The sequence below is a fragment of the Carassius auratus genome, chromosome 45 (assembly GCF_003368295.1).
Source record: "Carassius auratus strain Wakin chromosome 45, ASM336829v1, whole genome shotgun sequence".
Taxonomy (NCBI): Eukaryota; Metazoa; Chordata; class Actinopteri; order Cypriniformes; family Cyprinidae; genus Carassius; species Carassius auratus.
The window spans coordinates 6,075,190-6,097,948 of NC_039287.1; the positions used below are offsets into that span (position 1 = coordinate 6,075,190).

Sequence of the window (22,759 nt, forward strand, 5' to 3'; positions counted from 1 at the left end):
GAAAATCGAGGTGTGCCCTCTATAAGACTGCATATATAATGTTGCCTTGTTTCTCTAAAGTTGCTCTTTTTCTTGTTTTAAATCTAGCCAAAACCCATGTGTTGCGTGTGAAACACAGTAGGCTTTGATTAGTATACATTTATTGTGAAATGACTGCATTTCCGTGTCAATCCATGTTCATTTTTACCGCGAACAATGCGCTGTCACTTTAATTCAGCGCATGCAGCACAGCAAAAATAGACTCGGTACGTAAACGATCACTGCACTGCTGCAGACGCACTGCTGCTGGAATGCACTGACGGACCGCAACCGCGTGCAGTGTGAACGCTGGAATCCGTTAACATGGGTGCGTAAAAAAATATGCAACGCATACGGAGTATGTGTGAAACGGGCGTTAGGAGTAACTGAATAACTCAGGATCCGGTTAAATAGAACGATTCGTTCGAAATCCGGTCATCACTAGAAGAGAAAAATAAAATAAAATAAAACCCGTTACAAACTAGGCATTTGTTGCATCCAGTGGGGAAATAATTACTGATTATGATGATTTATTCTGTCTTTTTACGCATTGCGTTGCATTGCATATCGTGCCCCATAAACATAAAACCATGTCTCCATTTGTGATCAGAGACCAACAAACAACAAGAATACTCTACACTGCTCTAACTTGTGTTTAAATCATCATCTACAAATTATTTAATTATAAACACATACTTACAGGCTGTGAGTCAGAAGCGCCAGACTGTCCTTGCGAAGTTGGAACTTCCCAACTTCATAGAAACAATCTTTGATCACAGACCCATTGTAGGCTAGTCTGCATGTTCAGGAAACAGTCCTCCGTAAAATGCCCTGCACACATATTTGGGTTGTTGTAAAGACAACTTCACCACTGATTTCTAGTCATGTCCTCTTTTGGAAGGCCAAACAAAGTAGTTTCGCTTTCACAACGAAACACAGCATCTTCACAACATGGCGCCGGCAGCAACAGCAAGAATAAACATTATGCCTTCTTCCTTTGCGTGAACATTTGGGCGGCGTTATGCAAATCTCCCAACATCGTGACGTAGGCATGTGGGGGCATGTTAAGGCCCTGGTATACTTCAAACAAAGCTCGTTTCTGTTCCTTGTTTGGGGGCAAAAAGAAAATTTAAAATGCTGAGTGTAGGTATTCTGCTTCGGGAACATTCCAACACCCCTGCGCTGCTGGCGGGGTGTAGATTAAAAAAACAAACAATTAAATGATGAAGTGTAGACATATATGTGCCAGATGGGCCTCAATGGCCAGAATATTATAGACAAAAGAATGATGATTAGCAGCAGTTCAGAGTCAAGTATCATGTTCGCAAAACACAAGAAACATTCCATTTTCAAAATCAGCAGGAAATATCTGTAACAGCTCATCTAATCGACAATCCAATGTATTCATGTTACTAGTGACTAGGAGATTTTGTTTTCCTGAATGACCTCCACTAAATAAGAAACAAACCGGGGAAATAAAACTCTTACATCAAAGAAGGTGGAGTTCCAGAACACACCCACTGATTGCATAACCACCACGGACCAATAGAAGCTCAAAGGTCCCCCAGAAAGTTTGCTTTGATCATCCGATCGAACGAACTTCGTTTTGTTCTAAATTGCGTCATATCAGTTCATTCTTTGATTTAGTCTGAAGTATATCAAGGCCTTTAGGATGAGCCGTTTTAGGGGACCTGGTTGACTCTTAACTTTGATAAAGAATATCTCTTTGGATTTGAGACTTTAGTCTTTGCAACTTAACAGATCTTCCTTAAGCACTCCAAAGAGAAGGGAAAAGTTGAAATTGCATCAAATGACCCCTTTAAAGGTGCTGTAGGGAGCTTTAGTAAAAAAATATTTTTTACATATTTATTAAACCTGTCATTATGTCCTGACAGTAAAATATGAGACAGATAATCTGTGAAAAAATCACGCTCCTCTGGCTCCTCCCAGTGTCCTATTGCCATTTGCAGAAACTCCATCGCTCCCTGTAAAAAACAACCAATCAGAGCTGCGGTCCGTAACTTTTCTTTGTGTTCAACATGTAGAAAAATGAACATAATAAGCGAGTACACCATTAATCCATTTTCCAAACTGTGTTTTTAGCTTGTCCTGAATCACTAGGGTACATCTATAATAAGTGTTTATATTCGGACTATTTTAGATTGCTTCGGGGGTACCGGGGCGGAGTAACCCAGTACCTTTGTGCTTCTTCATAGACCTAAACAGAGAGAAGTAGTTCTGGCTACGATGTTCTTCCGCAAGACGCAAGCAGTTCTGTTTATTAACCGCTAGAGCGTCAAAAGTTACCTACTGCAGCTTTAAAAGACCCTCTCCTACAGTTCCCAAATGCTGTAGTACCAGATCTAGTCCCCTAGGGGGAGCCATCAAAGTTAGATATAATTGTTTTTTTTTTTTTTTTTTAAGCATAATGCAGCTCTCTTTGTTCGTGAACAATCAGGTCCCCCTCAACAAGTAGGGCAGGGGTACCTAAGCATTACTGTCAGCCGAACACTTTGGATGTGAAATATTTAAATGAAGTACCCCCTGAGATTATATGTTATTATTTCAATAATTAAATGCCACATTCACACTGTATAATTTCACTTAGTGGTCACCTAACATGCAAGTAAACAGATAAATATCTAATCTTTTTCAGTAAGTGTTTTATTATAATTGATTTCACTCATTTAGGGTGACAATATGTTTTTTCCTGTAGATGAATTTTGGTAAAAAGTTTGACCAATAGCATGCAGGCATTGTACATAATTGACTAATCATGGCATGCCAGAATGAGGGATCCACAGAGAACAGTCAGAGCAATGTAAATATGTGTACATAAAAGGTATGAGGACAGTAGAGAGCAAGTCGATAGGAAATCAAAGCAAAAACCCAGACCATTTTAGGCAAATTAGAAATCTTACTAAGCTATATCACAATTATAGTGCTGCCCCATTTATTGTAATTTTACATTCAATTAATAGCTTTTCATCAGCTCACAAACCCTCTGCAGTTTGTTTGGGAAACCATGACCTAGCTGATCTAGCAGGTATGCTATCTGTTCTCTGTCACAGTTTGTTTGCACTACTCTGGCCTTCTGTACTTATTCAGCATAGGCATATATATTTAATGGATGTATACATTATAATGGACCCTGACAGCACATATACATCACAGAGATGTCTATATGACGTCTGCATTTACATCTGCAAGAGTGTTTGCTCATCTGCAATACATCTATAGGACATTCATGTCTGTCTGCAGAGTGTCATAAATGATAAAGTGATATCAAAATCATAACATGATTGTTTTAGGAGACACTGAAGTTGCCATCTCATTAATAAAAATAAAAATAAATAAATTGCTGGTTATGCAATTTATATATATATATATATATATAGCTTTAAAATACATTTCTACACATGCAAATTTAGTTTTAACATTTAAAGTACTATAAGTAAACATTAGTTAATGTATTAGAAACAAACATGACAATATTAATAAATTCTGTAAAAAATAAAAAAATAAAATCTTTAAAAAAAAACTATCATCAAAGTGAATGAATCCAATCAGTTTTCTTAATTTCTGTTTATATGAACCCCAAACATAGCAATCTGTATCACATATGTACGCATGCAGTATTCTGAACAATTACACATGAGCTACTGTGAATATTTTAGTAAATATTAGCAAATCTTAGTGATACATGCAACATACTTGTCGAGGTATTACGCGTATATATGTGCAAGATGTTGATTACATTATTTCAGGTCTACACCACCCCTTCAAATCATGCATGAAGGCCATCATTCCAGTTACTAAAAGGTCATTTAGTTACATTTAAATGTAGCTATCGTTAGTTTATATTACGTACATAATGCAACTAATGAACTGAACTTAATTGTAAAGTGTTATCTGTCATTTTAGCTAAAACGAGATTGACTTTGTTGTACATGAGAACATATAATACAGTTTAAACAAATAATGACAGTTTGTAAGCAACTGAAAATGAATCTGCCAATTTCCAAACAGGAGAAACCACAAAGACTGGTTTTAACAAAAGACAACTTCGCTGGTCCGACTTCCAAATGCAGCAGGTCTGGCCTGCACAGATATGCTCTGCCGGGGATTTCCACCACCCATGCATCCTCTTTCCTGCTGCTCTGCCCAAAAACCCAGATCTCTTCTTTCAGCACAGCAGAGCCGCAGACTTTTCCCAGTCACTCGTAACATTACTGTAAACGACACTGCTGTTAAAACAAGAACAGATCGAATTCTACAATTTCATCATTACTAGACTTTACTGCATTGCAAGACTTTTTATCATTTCTACATTTACAAACATGCTCAGTCATTTCTACATTCATCTCTTAGGAAAATGCAGAATCAAGGCTATCTATCTATCTATCTGTATCTATCTATCTATCTATAGTTTTGCATGCAAGGGTATCAAAACCATCAAACAAGCATGTGTGAAGGCTACTTGTATCATGCTGTGAGAAGAAAGGTCTCAAGATAAAACACTGTTTCTCCCTGAGCTCTGGAAAGTCCCCACCAGACACTGTCTGCTGTACGAGTGCAGACCGAGAACCTCAAAGGCAAGAGGTCCGATCTACCCTCCCTCATGATAAGGGTGTAAACCCCGAGTGAATAGGCAAGCCAAAAAAAAATTTAAAATTTTTTACAAAAATTGGATCATATTGGGGAGATTTTTGGTAGTTTTTCAGTTAGGCTAACCATTAAATATTTCAGTCCTGTATTTTTGTTGGTGTTTTAAGCATTATGTATAACAAAGAATACAACAAATATAGTTTAAGATATGTATAGTGTATATGTGTATATGTATACACTCTTGGTTGTATAAAGACCCGATTCATAATTTGGAATCACACACAGGTGTTAATGCACATGATTCATATCATAGCATGTGTAAATGTCACCTCACACTTTTTGAACTTTCTGAAGAGATTTTGACCAGCATCATAATACATAAATAAATAAAAAAATAAAGGTTCTATTTTGTGTTTTTCTGTGTTTATGCATTCATCAAAACCTCTCTATTTACTAAGTGGTGAAGTAATAATACAGACTGGTGTGGTCAGACATAAATGAGCTCATTCATAGAGGATGGACAGTTGGGGAAATTCAGGGACATTTTGTCCAGCACTAAGCATAGTTCCAGCCCTTTATACCAGCATTTCCTCTTCCTGTCTAACCCTTTGCTGTCAACAGCCCAGCACAGCATGCAAGCATAAACAGAACAGGGAGATTTTGGGTTTGCTTTAAAGTGGTCATATGATGTTGCTAAAAATATTTTTTTCTTGTGTATTTGGTGTAATGAAATGTGCTTATACAGTTTAATGTTTAAAAATACATTATTTTCCACATACTGTACATTGATTTTGAAACTTTTCTGTTGGGTTTGAGACTTAAGTCTTTAGGGATCATATCGGTTCACAAACAGCTTGTAACACTCCAAAGAGAAATGAAAACTTGAAATCGCATCATATGACACCTTTAAAGGGGGGGTGAAATGCTTGTTTTCACTCAATATCCTGTTAATCTTGAGTACCTATAGAGTAGTACTGCATCCTTCATAACTCCAAAAAGTCTTTAGTTTTATTATATTCATAAGGGAAAGATAGTCTGTACCGATTTTTCCCGGAAAAACACGACCGACTGGAGGCGTGACGTGTGGGCGGAGCTAAAGAATCACGAGCGCCAGTTGGCTTTTGCATTGAGAGCGTTTGGAAGCTGACATTACCTTGAGGAAAAAACCATCATCCCAAACAAACAATGGCTTGAAGTCAGATTCAGTCGTTTATTTATGATCCAGAATCAGATCCCGAGGCTGAAACTGAACGAGAGCAGCAGCAGCAACGACTCGCTCCGAGCGGGGCTCGAACCCGGGTCTCCGGCATGGGAGGGGACGCACTAACAAGGAGGCAGAGATATTTGAAGCAGTTTTACTCACCACCTGCGGTTCCAACACACAATCGTGACCCTTTTTCGTTGGGATTGCATCATCCTTAAGAAATAAATGATACGCAAATCCGTCGTCAAACTGGGCCTTGTTTGTAAAACAAGCATTTTCGAAATGCAGGGAACAAACAAACACTTGCACAACTCCGTTGATGCTCTGTAAAAATAAACTCCATCCACTGGTCCCTTAATGCTGTTTTTTCTTTGGTAATCTGTGCAGGGTTGTCTTGCCCTGGCAACCAAAAACACACTCCTTTTGTGACATTTCGCGACGCTCTCGCTCTGATCAGTGATTGTCTGTGCTCTCAGTGCTGCTGCTGCTCTCGTTCAGTTTCAGCCTCGGGATCTGATTCTGGATCATAAATAAACGGCTGAATCTGACTGTTAGCCATGGTTTGTTTGGGATGATGGTTTTTTCCTCACGGTAATGTCAGCTTCCAAACGCTCTGAACACAAAAGCCAACTGGCGCTCGTGATTCTTTAGCTCCGCCCACACGTCACGCCTCCAGTCGGTCATGTTTTTCAGAGAAAATACGGTACAGACTATCTTTCTCTTATGAATATAATAAAACTAAAGACTTTTTGGAGTTATGAAGGATGCAGAACTACTCTATAGGTACTCAAGATTAACACGATATTGAGTGAAAACGAGCATTTCACCCCCCTTTAAAAAACTCAGTATGCATGAAATAGCATTTCAACCCCCCCCCCCCCCCCACCCCCTTTAATGTTTAAAGGTGAAGAGTGTAATTTATTTGATGAACAAATTGTTCCTCTTGCCGCACCAGCAGAAACATTTAAATTCAGTCACTTATACAGAAGGTTGATTTCCTCCAAAAGTATCAGTACTCTGTCTTTATCACAGTATTGTGTTTGTTTGAGCCTTCTGACCAGCCCATCACTGCTACATTTACTCAACCAATAGTGTAAGTTTGGGGCTAGCCTGCCGCCAATGAGGGGGTGTTCAAGTCATTATTTTTGCAAATCTAATTGATTTTGCTAAAGGTGCAGAAATTACACAGTTTGCCCTTAGTTGAAGCCATGGATCAAGTCTTCTGTCTGTGGTAGTTTATCAGTGACTATGTTTACATGTACAGTAGTCTGATTATTGCCAGAGTAACTTGCAGTACATGCTACTGTACCTGACATTATTTATATTACTAGCAAAGAAATTAGGGTGTTTTACTGCCATTTTACAGCAGTTTATCTGTTTATACCCATTATCCACAAGAATAAAAAAAAAAAAAATCTCAGTGTGGTTAATTGGCCTGTAATATGCCACAAATACTATATGTTGTGCACTTATTATTTACGACACATCTAAAAATGTCTACTGTATGTATTCAACCATTAAAAACTTGTGATGTCTATATAGCCTTAAGCTATAAACATTGTGGCTTCTTCTGTACCTCCATGTTCTGGAACCTGTTCAAATATCTGCAGTAGCACATGCACACTTTGTGCGGAGTGAAAAACATGCAAGTACATGCTAGTATAATGCAATTAAAACTGCAATCCTCTAAATATTTCACTTCGATTAGTTACGCTGAAGCTGCCTTGTTACTAATGGAAGTCATTGATATCCAATGAAGCGTGGTGCGGGAGCTGCATGAAGTTTTGACCACATGCATATGCTGAATTTTCAGAACCAATTCGAGCTTCGGGTGCGATGAAATTGTATAGAAGTTTTTTGTCTAGATCATGTGGCCATCTGACTGCATGTGATGTATTTTAATCAAAACTATAAGTGTGAGGTGAGATTTTTCAATGTTTTTGCTCTAAAACTTTATTTTTGAAACACTTTTTCTGATTAATTATGTCTAAAATAAATATATATGTGGGAAATAGTAAAATGGCACAAAATATTGCATGAGCATAAATCACAGTATTCTAGCTACATCTAAAATGGCATACCATCTAGTAGGTCAGTGTTATTCAAATCTTGTCCTGGAGGGCCAATGCGCTGCAGAGTTTAGCACCAACCTTGATCAAACTCACCTACCTGTGATTTTCTAATGATCCTGAAGACATTGATCAGCATGCTAAGGTGTGTTTGTTTAGGGTTAGAGCTAAACTCTGCAGCGTATTGGCCCTCCAGGACAAGATTTGAATAACCCTGTAGTAGGTACTAAATTTGGTTTGAAACTTACCTTGTGACTGTTAAAAAAATAGGTATTGTGTATGAAATTTTGATGTACTAAATGTGTTACTTTAACATTGTTGCATCATATTACTGCCATTCACAATTCATCTTGCATGGCCTCATGGGATAGTAAAGTGTCCAAAAAATGAGCATATAAAAATTTTGCCGGACATAGGTCTTCCAGGTACTTTTTGCTTACTGCTCTGAATTCAGATACTCTTTTGCTGTACTGTTTTATGGAAGTAGGTATATTCGGACACAGCTTCTGTTTACGTGTGATCCAAGTGAATTACAGCACTTCTTTAATTGCCCCAAAAGGGTACATGTACAAATAGTCAATTGTTTAATTCTGAGAATTCACTGTCCTTTTTTTGTTTTGTTTTTTCAAGGAAACTTCCATGGAAAGAAGTCTGCTACTACTAAAAAAGGAAAGAAAGGAACTCCCCTTATCTCTAATGTGGTACATGTGTGCGACTGCTGACGTAACTGGATCAATACCCTTAAAAAGAACCCCTGGAGAGGCACAGTTCCTTTTACATATTGTCGCATGAACATAAAGAGGTGAGAGTCTTGTTTCATGTCTTGGGGGAAAATATGCATATCCACATCAAAGATTTGTGGTAAATGCTTTTGCTACATTGTGCACTGCACCGACCAAAAACCCTGTTCCAATAAACTCAAATGCCAATTTTCACACATTTTGCAGAGCGTGCTATAAGCGTTGGCTTTTTTGCTTTTTGATGCATGTTTTCAAGTCGGGCCTCTACAGACACCATCAAAATACGGACTTGCCGTCAGTGAAGGTGTTACAGAAGTAGCAGATGTTGACGCCAGTAGAAAAGCATTTACCCACTGCGGTTTGGTTCATGTTATATTATACGTCTCGGTCATCAAAAGCAAATAGATACATGCACAAGGGAATTCCCCAGAGCGGCTGAACAATTACAGATGTGTAAATCCCCACTCTATGTCCTAGGTCAATATCCTCCCATTGACAGGAGCACAAAATCCTCAAACACTGCTCTGGGAAGCAGCTGGCAGCTGATATGAAAGCAGCTTTCTGTTTTTACCAAAGACAGTTAAACAAACTCTTGATCAATTTATAGACCTGTATCAGCAATATTATTGTTTGTTTCTGAAGCACTCAGTGGCCTTGCATGCTTTTTGGGATACGCATTATCAAGCACCTGGACTTGATTAGGGAAAGTTCAGGGGATTTTAGAAAAGAGGAACTGTAACTCTTTAACGGAAGTTGGTGAAATGTAAAAGAGTGAATTTTATTCAAAATTTTGTGTGCCCTTGACTGCACAGAAGTACTAACTACACCTTGACATGTTGTTTGAGTGGTATAATACATGTTTTCATGTTGGTTTTTGCAGGAAACTGCAGTGTTACATTGAGAAGTATGAATATTTTAATAAAAATAAACTGCTAAATTAAATTATGTTGCAAACAAATCCGATTTTTTTTTCTGACAATAATTTTTTGTTTTTAATGAATATTAAATAATGATGTACAGTATATATTATTTGCAATGATTTGTATAAATAATTATGTGAAATCGTAATGTTTGCATTTGTATTATATTGCTTTATAACAATAATAATATTATTAATTGAGAGACGGACGGACGGATAGACAGACAGACAGATAGACAGATAGATAGATAGATAGATAGATAGATAGATAGATAGATAGATAGATAGATAGATAGATAGATAGATAGATAGATAGATAGATAGATAGATAGACATAGACACAGACAGACAGACACAGAAACAGACACAGACACAGTCAGACAATCAGTCAGATGGACAGACAGACAGACCAACAGACAAACAGACAGATAGTCAGACAGATAGACAGACACAGACAGACAGACAGACAGTCAGATGAACAGACAGACACAGACAGATAGATACACAGACAGACAGACAGACAGACAGACAGACACAGACAGATAGACAGACAGACAAAGACAGACAGACAGTCAGACAGACCAACAGAAAAACAGACAGACAGTCAGACAGACAGACACAGACAGACAGTCACACAGACAGACAGATAGACAGTCAGACAGACAGACAGACAGACAGACACAGACAGACACAGACAGACAAATAGACAGACAGTCAGACAGACAGTCAGACAGATAGACAGACAGTCAGACAGACAGATAGACAGACAGACAGACAGACAGACACAGACAGACAGACAGATAGACAGACACAGACAGACAGACACAGACAGATAGACAGACAGACAGACAGGCATATATATATCCATAGAACACAAGCAGTGACCGCACAATTATTTTTGGCACAATCCATTTACACTCAAAATTCAAGCAGCCTGCAGAGCCTTATTAGTCACTTCATTTTGATTGTGTGAGGGGAATTTTTGGGATATTCATGATTCACTCACAGTGCCTTTACTTAGCGTTGCCATGTCAGACCCATAACATGCCATGACACATGTCCACTCAGTAATGACTTTCGGTGAACAGAACTTGTTTCGTCATACCTGACTCCGCCAAAGCTTAATAGCATTTGTCATATTTCATAGGTGCAATCAAGATCACGTAATAGATTAAAGACAGTTACAGTGTTCTGCTGGGATGGCAGAAACAAATCCCTTAAGAAACAAAGGGAGGAGATTTGGTTTCCAAGCCTATATTCACCCAACTTCAAGCTAATGTGATATCTGTGATAACTAAGTTTGCAACACCTTTAGCCATGACCTCAGTTCCACAGAGCCTCTAAGAAAAATATATTTCATTCCCTTGCAAATGTTGTTTAATCTTAACTGAGTTGTTTCTTACAAACTTGCAACTTTTCACTTCACAAGACATTAACTGATGGACTGGAGCTGTGTGGATTACTTGTGGATTATTGTGACGTTTATCAGCTGTTTGGACTCTCATTCTGACGGCACCCATTCACTACAGAGGATCTATTGGTGACCAAGTGACCTAATGCAACATTTCTCCAAATCTGTTCTGATGATGACCTGAGGATGTCAGGTTTTCAGCAAATTTTCCTTTTTGCGTGAACTACTCCTTTAACATTATTTCTGAAGCTATATATTATGCTTAGTTTGTAGTCAATATTGTGTGTACAAATCTCATGCTGTAACAGACTTCATTCACACTTTCCTTTACAGATTAATAAAATGGGAAGTGTTGACAGGGACTTTTTTTTCGGTGATTTCAGACTGATTGTTAAATATATAATTCATTTGTGTTATATCTATTATATTCCCACACATTCTATTTATAGTCATCATTTTCCATTTATAGTGGCTTTATTTTGGTCAGTGACCATTATGAATGTTCTGGTATTTACACACTTTCAGAGTCACACCATCTCAAGACTCGATCTGCGCTATACCTGTGGAAAGGCTGTTAGAGAGCAGGAAACAGCTCTGATATACTCCCACATTGAACTCTCCGAAGTTGAATTGGGTCACAAGGGGATTTCAGTGTGTTAGGTGTTTTAGAAACGGCCCTGTTTCTCACCAATTCATGCACTTCAAATACTTTTGGTACATTTCTTTTCCGCTTTTGCCTCTGAGAAAAATGCCACACAGGGCTGAAATGAGTAAAAATACACATCTATTTTATTATTATTATTATTATTATTTTGCCTAATCTTCTTGTATGAGCTATTCTTCGAAGAATCAAATACCAAAACCTAAAGGAAGTGAGTTGAGATTGAGATCAGGTTGAACTATTTTCTATGAAACAGATCTTCTTATAGATAAGATTCACAACATTCACAAGCGTGTGGTCAGCACCTTATAAGTCATTACAGCCAAACATGTAACTCGGAGATTTGGGTCAAGAACATCTCGCTCAAATTCATAAATATGTATTTAAAAGATAAAATTCTGTTTTCCTTAACTCTGAGACAGTATTATCTTTGATGAGATTATTAAGGGTCCAAAGGTTTCCTTGTAAAATGTTGGCTAATTATGAAAAACCACTAATTATAGAAATATATGGAAACCGATGTGGAATCAGTTTTTGGACCAGTTTTAAATCAGTTAATAAAACATTCAAGGACCTTAAGAGCACAGGGAAAACACTTCATGTTAAGTGCAATAAACTGAAACTATATCATAGTTTACATTTATACAAAATGCAATTAGTTGAGTGCTTTTTTGACCAACTTAAAAAGGACTTAAGTCAAGTCAAGTCACTTTTATTTATATAGCGCTTTAAACAAAAAAGATTGCATCAAAGCAACTGAACAACATTCATTAGGAAAACAGTATCTCAATAATGCAAAATGATAGTTAAAGGCAGTTCATCATTGAATTCAGTGATGTCATTTCTGTTCAGTTTAAATAGTGTCTGTGCATTTATTTGCAATCAAGTCAATGATTTCGCTGTAGATGAAGTGACCCCAACTAAGCAAGCCAGAGGCGTCAGCGGCAAGGAACCGAAACTCCATCGGTGACAGAATGGAGAAAAAAACCTTGGGAGAAACCAGGCTCAGTCGGGGGGTCAGTTCTCCTCTGACCAGACGAAACCAGTAGTTCAATTCAAGGCTGCAGCAAAGTCAGATTGTGCAGAAGAATCATCTGTTTCCTGTGGTCTTGTCCTGGTGGTCATCTGAGGCAAGGTCTTTACAGGGGATCTGTATCTGGGGCTCTAGTTGTCCTGGTCTCCGCTGTCTTTCAGGGCTGTAGAGGTCCTTTCTGGGTGCTGATCCACCATCTGGTCTGGATACGTACTGGATCCGGGTGACTGCAGTGACCCTCTGATCTGGACACAGACTGGATCTGGTGACTACGGTGACCTCGGAATAAGAGAGAAACAGACTAATATTAGCGTAGATGCCATTCTTCTAATTATGTAGCAAGTACATAGGATGTTATGGGAAGTGTCCCTGTTTCCGGTTTACCTAATTAATGCAGCCTAAAAATCCTTTGGATATTAGAAAAACGGATTTGGATATTAGAAGCATATTAGTGTGTTATGTGTAAACCAGGTTAAAGAGATGGGTCTTTAATCTAAATTAAAACTGCAAGAGTGTGTCTGCCTCCTGAACAATGTTAGGTAGGTTATTCCAGAGTTTAGGCGCCAAATAGGAAAAGGATCTGCTGCCCGCAGTTGATTTTGATATTCTAGGTATTATCAAATTGCCTGAGTTTTGAGAACACAGCAGACATGGAGGATTATAATGTAACAAGAGCTCATTCAAATACTGAGGTGCTAAACCATTCAGGGCTTTATAAGTAATAAGCAAGATTTTAAAATATATACAATGTTTGATAGGGAGCCAGTGCAGTTTTGACAGGATGCAAATATGGTTCTAGTAAGAATTGTAGCTGCTGCATTTTGGACTAACTGGAGTTTGTTTACCAAGCGTGCAGAACAACCACCAAATAAAGCAATGCATTAATCTAACCTTGAGGTCATAAACGTATGGATTAACATTTCTGCATTTGACATTGAGAGCATAGGCCATAATTTATATATATTTTGAGATGGAAAATTCAGTTTTACATATGTTTCACTGGGCTGCAAAGAAATATAGGGCTGATTATCATCAGCATAACAGTGAAAGCTAACACTGTGTTTCCTGATGATATCTCCCAAGGGTAACATAAAAAAGATAAAAGAGTAACGGCCCTAGTACTGATCCTTGAGGTACTTAAGTACATTTTCTTTATATGTCATTTTTAATAATTAGGCTACTTCTATTGTCTTTAAAATGTGGTAAAATTGTACTGCCATAACTACTGACAAGCATCTATGGTAAACTAAAAATAGGCTAAACATATTGTAATGTCATTTTGTAATGATTAAGTTGCAATTTAAGATGCTTCAAATTAAATGTATAGTTTAATACTACAGTTAAATCATAATCCAAATTTAACCCAAAAGTGGACTGAAAAACCCCCAGCATTTTTTAGACCTACTCTAAGTTTACTTATATGTCCATTATCTGCCAGTACAGTTAATAATAATAATAATAATAATAATAAATGAACGGGACAAAAGTCTTGTAATCAAAGAAAGCAAATACACATTATATAACATTTCTTTAAATGCAAAACTGTTTAATTATTTAAAAAAATGGCAGTATCGAGTCCAGTACCGACCCGGAAAAACTAGTATGCACTGCTTCCGGGTCATTCGTTCTGCATGTTGCTATTCTGTGTAGCCTGCAATACTTCATCAATTTTACGGTTAATACATTTCTTAGAAACATGTCCCGGGGTTCTAGCGCGGGGTTTGACCGTCACATCACCATCTTTTCTCCGGAGGGAAGACTTTACCAAGTAGGTGAGTACAGACCTGAGTAAGAGCTGTAAGTGCTCAGTCATGTCTGCAGTGCCCCTCTAAGTCAGTCTCTGACACCAGCTGCTCATGACATTATTATCCTGTCAATTTACATCTCGTCACCCTGTATGTGTGCATTCTTCTTCTATTCTCTTTTTTAATAAAGTCTAAGTTAGTCGCTAGACCGTTAGCACCATAGCAGATCGAGAGTGATGGAGAATCGGCTCAATGATGTTTAATATAATAATTGTATTACAAATCTCCAGATTTCAGTTGAAAACGATCTTATAAATGGATGTTAATTGATCAAATGCAGCAGTTATGTGCATCGATGCATATGTTGGTGAGGCGGTTTGTGTTTTCTTTACGGAACTTTGCCATGACAACCGCAGTTTCCGCCGAAACACCGCAATCTTTGTCAATTTGTGACAATTTTATTGAACAATTCTGTAAACAACTTGGCAACAACGATATATATTTGAAATAGCACGGTAGTATCAGTTGCATAAATAATAATACACAATAAAATAAAACAAGACCAGGATTTTTCTTGTAAATCTTATTTTATTTTTGCTAAAAACTCATTGTAAAATACACAAAACCTCAAACTCCTGTATTTACTGGAGTTGGTACATTGTTGTGATTAAGGCATATTGGTAAAATATTACATTTCATTCTAAGAGGAAGTTTTTATTTATTTATTTATTTTTATGTCTTATTTTGAGGATCTCCAAACCTTTTTGTTTGTTTGTTTGTTTTTGGAGTGTGTAAGGATTTTTTTTTTTTTCTTTTTTGGCAGTGTCGAAGCTATTAGAGAAAAGTGCCAAACTTTGCGAGTAACTTTTCACCTTCTAAATAATTTAATTACGTTTTTACAGAATATGCATTCAAGGCCATAAACCAGGGCGGTCTGACATCAGTTGCAGTTCGGGGGAAAGACTGTGCAGTAGTCGTCACACAGAAAAAAGTCCCAGTAAGTCTGCTGTCATGCACCCTTTTTCCAGCTAAATTTGGCCGGGGCGTAGAGAACCGTATTTCACTGACTTGAGAAATAAACAATGATGCAATTTCACTATTTGCCCACATGCGAACATTCATTTTAATTTCCATCCTGGAATACCTTCTCTGTGGCGTAAACATGCAGAACTAATGGTGGAAAAGTGACTTTTCTTTATGCTACTTGTACGTTCAGTTCCAGTGGTGCTGGTGATCTGAAACAATCTGTGTTTTCCAGGACAAGCTGCTTGATTCTTCCACCGTCACACACTTATTCAGAATCACAGAGAACATCGGCTGCGTGATGTCAGGAATGACAGGTCCAGATCTCATCCACATCCTCATACTCATGGTGTCTGCTGGAACGGATGCACTCATTCATGGCTTGTGTTTTATGTTCAGCTGACAGCAGGTCTCAAGTGCAGCGAGCTCGATATGAGGCGGCCAACTGGAAGTACAAGTATGGTTATGAGATTCCAGTAGACATGCTTTGTAAAAGAATTGCCGACATCTCTCAGGTTTATACGCAGAATGCAGAGATGAGGCCGCTCGGCTGCTGTAAGTCAACACTTGCTGAATTATTTACACAGACATAAAGTAGTTTAAAGGGGCCATGTCATATTTTTTGGTAGATTTTTTTACTCTGATTCTTCACGGTTTTTGTGCCAAAAGAATCCAAATTCAGAGAGCAGATAGTCTTACATTCAAAAAGTCATGGAATTAAATGTCACATGCTTTTACACTTACTTTAAATGTGAAAGTTTTTTGTGAAATGTTTTTTTTTTTTAGTATCATTGAGATAATATCAGTTTTTATTTATAGGTTTTTTATTTTAGATTTTGTAAAAAAAAAAATCAGTTATTCTTTTATTTATTTCAGGTAACAGAATTGTTTTTATTTATTTTATTTTTAACTTGGTATTGTGTTCTCTTTTATTGTTGAATTTTTCTTTACTTGGTGTTGAAAAGTATTAAATGTGCCTTTATAAAACCTGCATTGTCCATTGCATGCTGGTTGTTTATGCAGAACTTGCTGTAAAAGCTCCTTTATGTGTTGTGGTGTTGTATCTTTTCCAGGCATGATTGTAATCGGTGTCGATGAGGAGCTCGGGCCCCAGGTGTATAAGTGTGACCCGGCAGGTTATTACTGTGGCTTCAAGGCCACGGCTGCAGGTGTGAAGCAGACAGAGGCTACAAGCTTCCTGGAGAAAAAAGTGAAGAAGAAATTCGACTGGACGTTTGAGCAGACCGTTGAGGTGCAGTCGCTTTTAAAATTCAGAATTCAAGAAAACATTTGATAACCGCTTCATCCAAATCGATTCCGGCTGCTAACATCAGCTTAGAATTGAAATGATTAGTTCACTTCCAGATTAAAAATCTCCTGATCATTTACTGACCCTCATGTCATCCAAGATGTTAATGTCTTTCTGTCTTCAGATGCAAAGAAATGTAGGTTTCTGAGGAAAACATTCCAGGATGTTTCTCCATATACAGTTCAGACCAAAAGTTTGGACACACCTTCTCATTCAAAGAGTTTTCTTTATTTTCATGACTGTTGTAGATTCACACGGAAGGCATCAAAACTATGAATTCTATATGGAATTATATAAATAACAAAAAAGTGTGAAACAACTGAAAATATGTCATATTCTAGGTTCTTCAAAGTAGCACCTTTTGCTTTGATTACTGCTTTGCACACTCTTGGCATTCTCTTGATGAGCTTCAAGAGGTAGTCACCTGAAATGGTCTTCAACAGTCTTGAAGGAGTTCCCCGAGAGATGCTTAGCACTTGTTGGCCCTTTTGCCTTCTGTCTGCGGTCCAGCTCACCCCTAAACCATCTGGATTGGGTTCAGGTCCGGTGACTGTGGAGGCCAGGTCATCCGGCGCAGCACCCCATCACTCTCCTTCTTGGTCAAATAGCCCTTGATGCCTTCAGTGTGACTCTACAATAGTCAATATTCATGAAAATAAAGAAAACTCTTTGAATGAGAAGTTGTGTCCAAACTTTTGGTCTGTACTGTATAATAGACTTCAGTGGGCATCAATGGGTTCGAAGTCTAAACTGCAATTTCAATGCAGCTTTAAAAGGAATAAGGGTCTTATCTAGCGAAACGATCAGTCATTTTCTTAAAAATATAATAATACTTTTTAAGTTTAGCTCTTTGAAGCTGCACTGAAACTGCTGTTTAGAGTTCCATCCCATTGATCCCCACTGAAGTCTATTATATAAGGAGAAAAATCCTGGAATGTTTTCCTCAAAAACCTACATTTCTTTGCGAACTAACTTTACTTTTCTGAGCAGTCTTGGTACATTTCAGCAACTGGCCCCGAGGTGTCAATAGATCTGTGTCTGGCCACGCCGTTTCTTTGGAATGGAAATATCCACTTCCTCGAAACTTGCTTTTGCTCAATAATGTAGTTAAAGATATTACAAAACATTTTGGTTTTATAGGCTTCCTGATTTATTACACAATTTCTTTGTAAAACAGAATTGCCAATCTATATATTTGTGAATCTGCGAAACAAAGACGGGTTACTTATATTAATAATATACTACTTTAATCAATTAAATAAAGCATTTCCATCCACAGACGGCGATCACTTGTTTATCAACTGTTCTGGCGATCGATTTCAAGCCATCGGAGTTGGAGGTTGGCGTCATCACAGCAGAGGATCCGAAATTCAGGTGGGTGGGAGAACGGTGTTCACCATCTACACGGAGAGATCCGCACCCTGTCACTTCTAGAAAGACAGTCAATGACTTCAGTCGTGATATTTGTCAGATGATGCAACATGCCTCATTTTATGTCACTTTTGACGTGTCACTTATGCCAGACGCGTATTATATTCAGAGCACGCTTCACAAATTATACGTCTGACGGTTTTGCTCATTTGCTCCGTTCCAGGATTCTGTCAGAGTCGGAGTTGGACACTCATTTGGTGTGTCTGGCTGAGAGGGACTGAGATCTCCAAGGTGCTGCTCGCAGTTTTGAGATATGTTCTGATGCTTTTGTTCTCATGTAAATTCCCCGTCCCATTAAATACATTTTAAGAAAAATACTCCCGCTCTCTTCCTTTGTCTTTTTCTTCTCTTGTAACAGCAGTACATGAGTGAATATGTTACCCGGGGAGTCCCCAGCATGCACCTCTTTTATTTTCGCTACATCCTGTGTTTTCCCGAGCTGATTTTACACAGGGAATTCTTTCACAAACATGTTTTTCATTCCATGCCATTGTTTGTGGACTTTGAGCGTCTTGAGTGTAACAAGAGTCGATTAGGGTAGACTAGAGATTATCACGCGAGGAACGTCAAACACGTGCTTTTGAGTTTAATCACACTGATGATCTGCCTCGCCCTCATTCCGTAGTATAAAAAGTGTTTTCCTTAAACGGATGCTACGCAACTTTGAGGCGTTACTGAAAATGTGAACAAGTATGAACTGAGATGATCATTTCTGTGGAGTTCTCCTAGTAAATCTGATCCACATATACATGATTGATAAGAAATAATCAGATTAAGGAATTAAGACTTTCAGCAAGGATGCATTAAATCGATCAAAGATATTTACAGTGTTATGGAAGATTTATATTCTAAATGTTCTTTTCAGAATTCAGAACCCTGAAAAAAAAGGATTCGGTTTCCAGCACAACTGTTCTCAACATTAATAATAATATTATTTTTTTCTCGAGCAGCAAATGTGATCATGTGACACTGAAGACTGGAGTAATGGTGCTGGAAATTCAGCTTTACGTCACAGGAATTTTAAAATATATTCAAACAGAAAACAGTTCAGGTTGTAACAATATTTCACAATATTACTGTTTCCTGTATTTTTGTATTAAATGAATGCAGCCTTTTTTTTTTTGTTGCTATATATATGGTATGAAGTTGGAATTCACCTCTCGCCATGTGACGGTGATGAAGAAGATTATGATGCATGTCACATACTGAAATCTTTCCAATGGGTTTTAATAGTATGCTATACATTGTCAGGAGAACAAAGCTATGGAATTTCCCTAAAATGCATGATTCCTGGCTCACCCGTCTCCAGAAACATGAGTAATGGCGTTTTAGCCGTGACTTTGAATTAGGTGGCGATCTGTGCAATCCAAAAAACTGCACTGATCCATCATGAGGTTTATGGATGCTCACACACATAACGTAATCCTGGCAGTGAAAATGAAAAGCTTATGAACCTCACACTTCTAGTGGTCTGGTGTTCACTTCTCTTTCTTGTGGGGAACTTCATAGTTCATAGCGAGCGTGAGTCAGATATTCATCACTCCACTTTAGCAGACCCAAGGAATTTTATTCAAACTATAGTGACGCATCTACGTGACTCATGTTTTCCAGAAAGGAAATGATACGGTTACTGTACACACCGAGGGCTTTTTTCTGCGCCGACATTACGGGCTGGTATTCCCACCACTACAGGGGTTTACATGTTCTTTCACAAGTTTCACAACTCAGAAAATTTCCAGGCCTTCTGAAATCAGCCCGGCACATTCAATACAAGAAACACCCCGACGCAGAATAAGTGTCATTTCTTTTGTTTTTAATGTAAAAAAAATTATCTTCACAGTGTAATATATAGACTATACACATTATTGACAAGTGTTTCATTTCACATATTTACAAATATAAAAATAGATCTCTATTTATTCACAAAATATACATATTTTCCAAACTCTTTGGCTTCAAAAATACTGGTCCAGCTTTCTTTGGGGTTCTTTCCATGGTTAACAACACCACCGCTATCATGCCCCAGGGAACAGTTCAGCTCTTCTTTTCCACTTCTGCGGAGTCCCGTCGAGGGATTGGAGTCCTGGGATTTGGCACACCCCGTCCCAGACCGTGAGACAGTACCTACAGCCTTCGCTGCGGTGCATTATGGGGAATGTTGCGCTGAGGGCCAGACTATCTCCCACAGAACTGGATGTCATCATACATCTGTAAAAAATGTAAAAGAAGTGTGAATATAAATAGTATAGTCTTATGCATATATAAATATTTTTTATTCTTATTAGATATTATATTCCTCAAGTTTATAAGGAAACTTACACAATCGTCATCAGAAAAGCACTCCTCGTCGCTCTCCTCCGACTCGCTCTCTGGCATGACCCTGAGCTCTTGGGCCGTCCGGCTGTACAGCTGCCTCTGGATCTCGCCGTTCTGTCGGCCGAAGGTCAGGTGGTACGGTGTGTATCCACCATAGGTTAGACTGTTAACATCAGCTCCCAGAGCGATGAGTGTGTGCACCAGATCCAGGTTCTGCAGGTCCACGGCCAAATGGAGTGACGTACGGCCGCTACACTGCTCCTGAACACAAGAAATCACACATTAGTTCTCTTAAAACACATATATAAGAGTCATTTATGAAGCTGCAGAGTGTTTTAAACTCATACCGTACCTTTGCGTTTACATCTGCCCCAAGCTGGACCAGACTCTCCACCATTGAGAGGTAGTTGTTAATTGCTGCTATATGGAGACACGTGTGTCCTGTAATATAAAGGAAGGATGGTACTTTAAAACCGGTACTCAAAATGGTGAGTTTTATATGCAGACACTTGTTTTTTTCCTGATAAACTGAAGGACAGTGCTTTGTAACTCAACATGATGACTTACCGCTGTAGTTTGGGAAGCTGAGAATGGAGGGCAGATGCTGGGTCTGAATCTGAGTCAGTACTGAGAAGCAAGCTAGAGAGCCTCTTTTGCAGGCGATGTGGAGGGCCGTGTTTCCACTTTGATCAACAAGCCGGGGATCACAGCCGGCCTTTAGCAGTCTGTCCACCATGTGCGGCTGGTCTGTGATGACGGCGAGATGTAGTGCAGTCTGCGGATGGAGGTTAGATGTTAGTCAGGTTTGGAAAACAAGCTCTGATTTTGAGGTGTGAATTGTGTTTTTTTTTTTTGTGAGTTTTTTTGTGAGTTCAGTTACCTCTCTTTGGTTGTTCTGTCTGTTCAAGAAGGAGTCGTTCTGACAGTGTTTGATCATTTGGATGGCATAATCTTCTGCCTCTTGAATGATGGCAAGGTGAAGATACCTGGAAAATAATGTGGGAGGTCTTTTTTTAGAAAATATTTTAAGAACACGCTCAGAGGATGTGGTTAAGCAGACACACACACAGTAAAAAGCAGGCGGCCGTTTCGCAAGAGTGGAGTTTTGAAGGTTATTTCCAACCAGTGCGGCTGATACATTATCTGCGCTTGGCCGCGCGCCAGGGACTTTCCTGCCTGCGCACTTTGTTTCTCAATCTCCTCCCACTTTGGGCGCTGCTCCAAAACGAGATTTGTTTACTTCCGCACTTCAGCGATAATCCGCAAATAAAAACTATTTACATAACTTCTCTAAAAAGGTAGGTGAATTTTTTTTTTACAACTATAACTGTAGAGTCAAAACTGCACAGTTGCTCCCAACAAAAATAAATAAATAAATCATTACTACTTGTATCGTTTTTTATCGAGCGAAGGCAATAGTAATGCATTGTTTCAATTAATGTTATCAACAGCTAATTTTAGACTCAGATTTTTGTCCACAAATTTAGCAATTTGCATTAAATGGGTCAGTTTCTGCACCGCTTCGGTCACTTTTTTTTTTTTTTTTTTTTTTTTTGGATTGCATTGCATTGCATTGCATTGCATTGAATTGCATTACTTTTTATTTAAATAAAAATTTTACACTTACGTGTCTCCGTCCTCGGTGACATCTTCTGTCCAAGATTCACACATCCCCTTATTGACGCTCGGGCCAGGCAAAGACAAAGTCTCCATTTCCTCCACGATTTTCCTATACTCGTCTTCCTTTAGAGAATCCACGCCGCTGTCGACGCGATCCTCGCAGGGTTGCATTTTCCTGTTTTTCGTATCCATTTGATCCATATCAAATTCCTGATAGTTGATCATTCTGTGTACATCCATCGCGACGCTCGCTGTGTCGTGCTCAACAGTGAAGTGTGCGGAGAGGGCGGCGCGACGCGCTTTTATAGCTACGCCTCGGTTCCATACTTCACTTGGGGATTTCCATTTGCAACTATCTTGACTACACTAAAGAAAAGGGGAACTCGTAGCGGGCTTTTATTTAGAGAATTTCCCTCAAGATGACTCCGCGAAGTAAGAATGAAAATGTGAATTTTCCAATTACACATTAGAATCTACCTGGTGATACACAGACAGCCAAACTCACGGGAAAATGAATGACAAGAGCTCATGAATGAAAGTCATGAGAGGGGGACTATTAATAATGCAGGAAATATATATGCAGCTAGAAATAGCTCTTGATATCAACATTATTTATTGCTTGTTTGTTCGTTGTTTGAGGTACAGTGACAAT

General features: G+C 38.4%; 2 protein-coding genes across 2 annotated transcripts; one reads left to right on the plus strand and one right to left on the minus strand.

The window, feature by feature from the left end:
• Positions 1-14,250: 14,250 nt before the first annotated feature.
• Positions 14,251-18,488, plus strand: LOC113063030 (proteasome subunit alpha type-6). The gene is made up of 7 exons (XM_026233160.1): positions 14,251-14,435; positions 15,311-15,405; positions 15,667-15,748; positions 15,831-15,986; positions 16,505-16,683; positions 18,020-18,114; positions 18,335-18,488. Exons 1-7 carry the CDS (start codon positions 14,360-14,362, stop codon positions 18,390-18,392), a joined length of 741 nt encoding a protein of 246 aa, XP_026088945.1. The 5' UTR covers positions 14,251-14,359; the 3' UTR covers positions 18,393-18,488.
• Positions 18,489-19,963: 1,475 nt separating this feature from the next.
• On the minus strand, positions 19,964-22,398 carry LOC113063031 (NF-kappa-B inhibitor alpha). The gene is made up of 6 exons (XM_026233161.1): positions 22,115-22,398; positions 21,368-21,473; positions 21,055-21,262; positions 20,840-20,928; positions 20,491-20,748; positions 19,964-20,379 (listed from the first exon to the last, which is right to left on the minus strand). The coding sequence occupies exons 1-6, from the start codon at positions 22,345-22,347 to the stop codon at positions 20,347-20,349; spliced, it is 927 nt and encodes a 308-aa protein (XP_026088946.1). The 5' UTR covers positions 22,348-22,398; the 3' UTR covers positions 19,964-20,346.
• Between the last annotated feature and the right edge of the window lie 361 nt (positions 22,399-22,759).

Excerpts from the sequence above, each read along its gene's own strand:
- LOC113063030 (XM_026233160.1), top strand. The coding sequence starts at position 14,360 with ATGTCCCGGGGTTCTAGCGCGGGGTTTGACCGTCACATCACCATCTTT. Across the intron at positions 14,436-15,310 it reads GGGAAGACTTTACCAAGTAG|AATATGCATTCAAGGCCATA; the intron begins GTGAGTACAGAC and ends ACGTTTTTACAG. Across the intron at positions 15,749-15,830 it reads CGTGATGTCAGGAATGACAG|CTGACAGCAGGTCTCAAGTG; the intron begins GTCCAGATCTCA and ends TTTTATGTTCAG.
- LOC113063031 (XM_026233161.1), bottom strand. The coding sequence starts at position 22,347 with ATGGATGTACACAGAATGATCAACTATCAGGAATTTGATATGGATCAA. Across the intron at positions 20,929-21,054 it reads CAGCTTCCCAAACTACAGCG|GACACACGTGTCTCCATATA; the intron begins GTAAGTCATCAT and ends TTTATATTACAG. Across the intron at positions 20,749-20,839 it reads GGGCAGATGTAAACGCAAAG|GAGCAGTGTAGCGGCCGTAC; the intron begins GTACGGTATGAG and ends TCTTGTGTTCAG.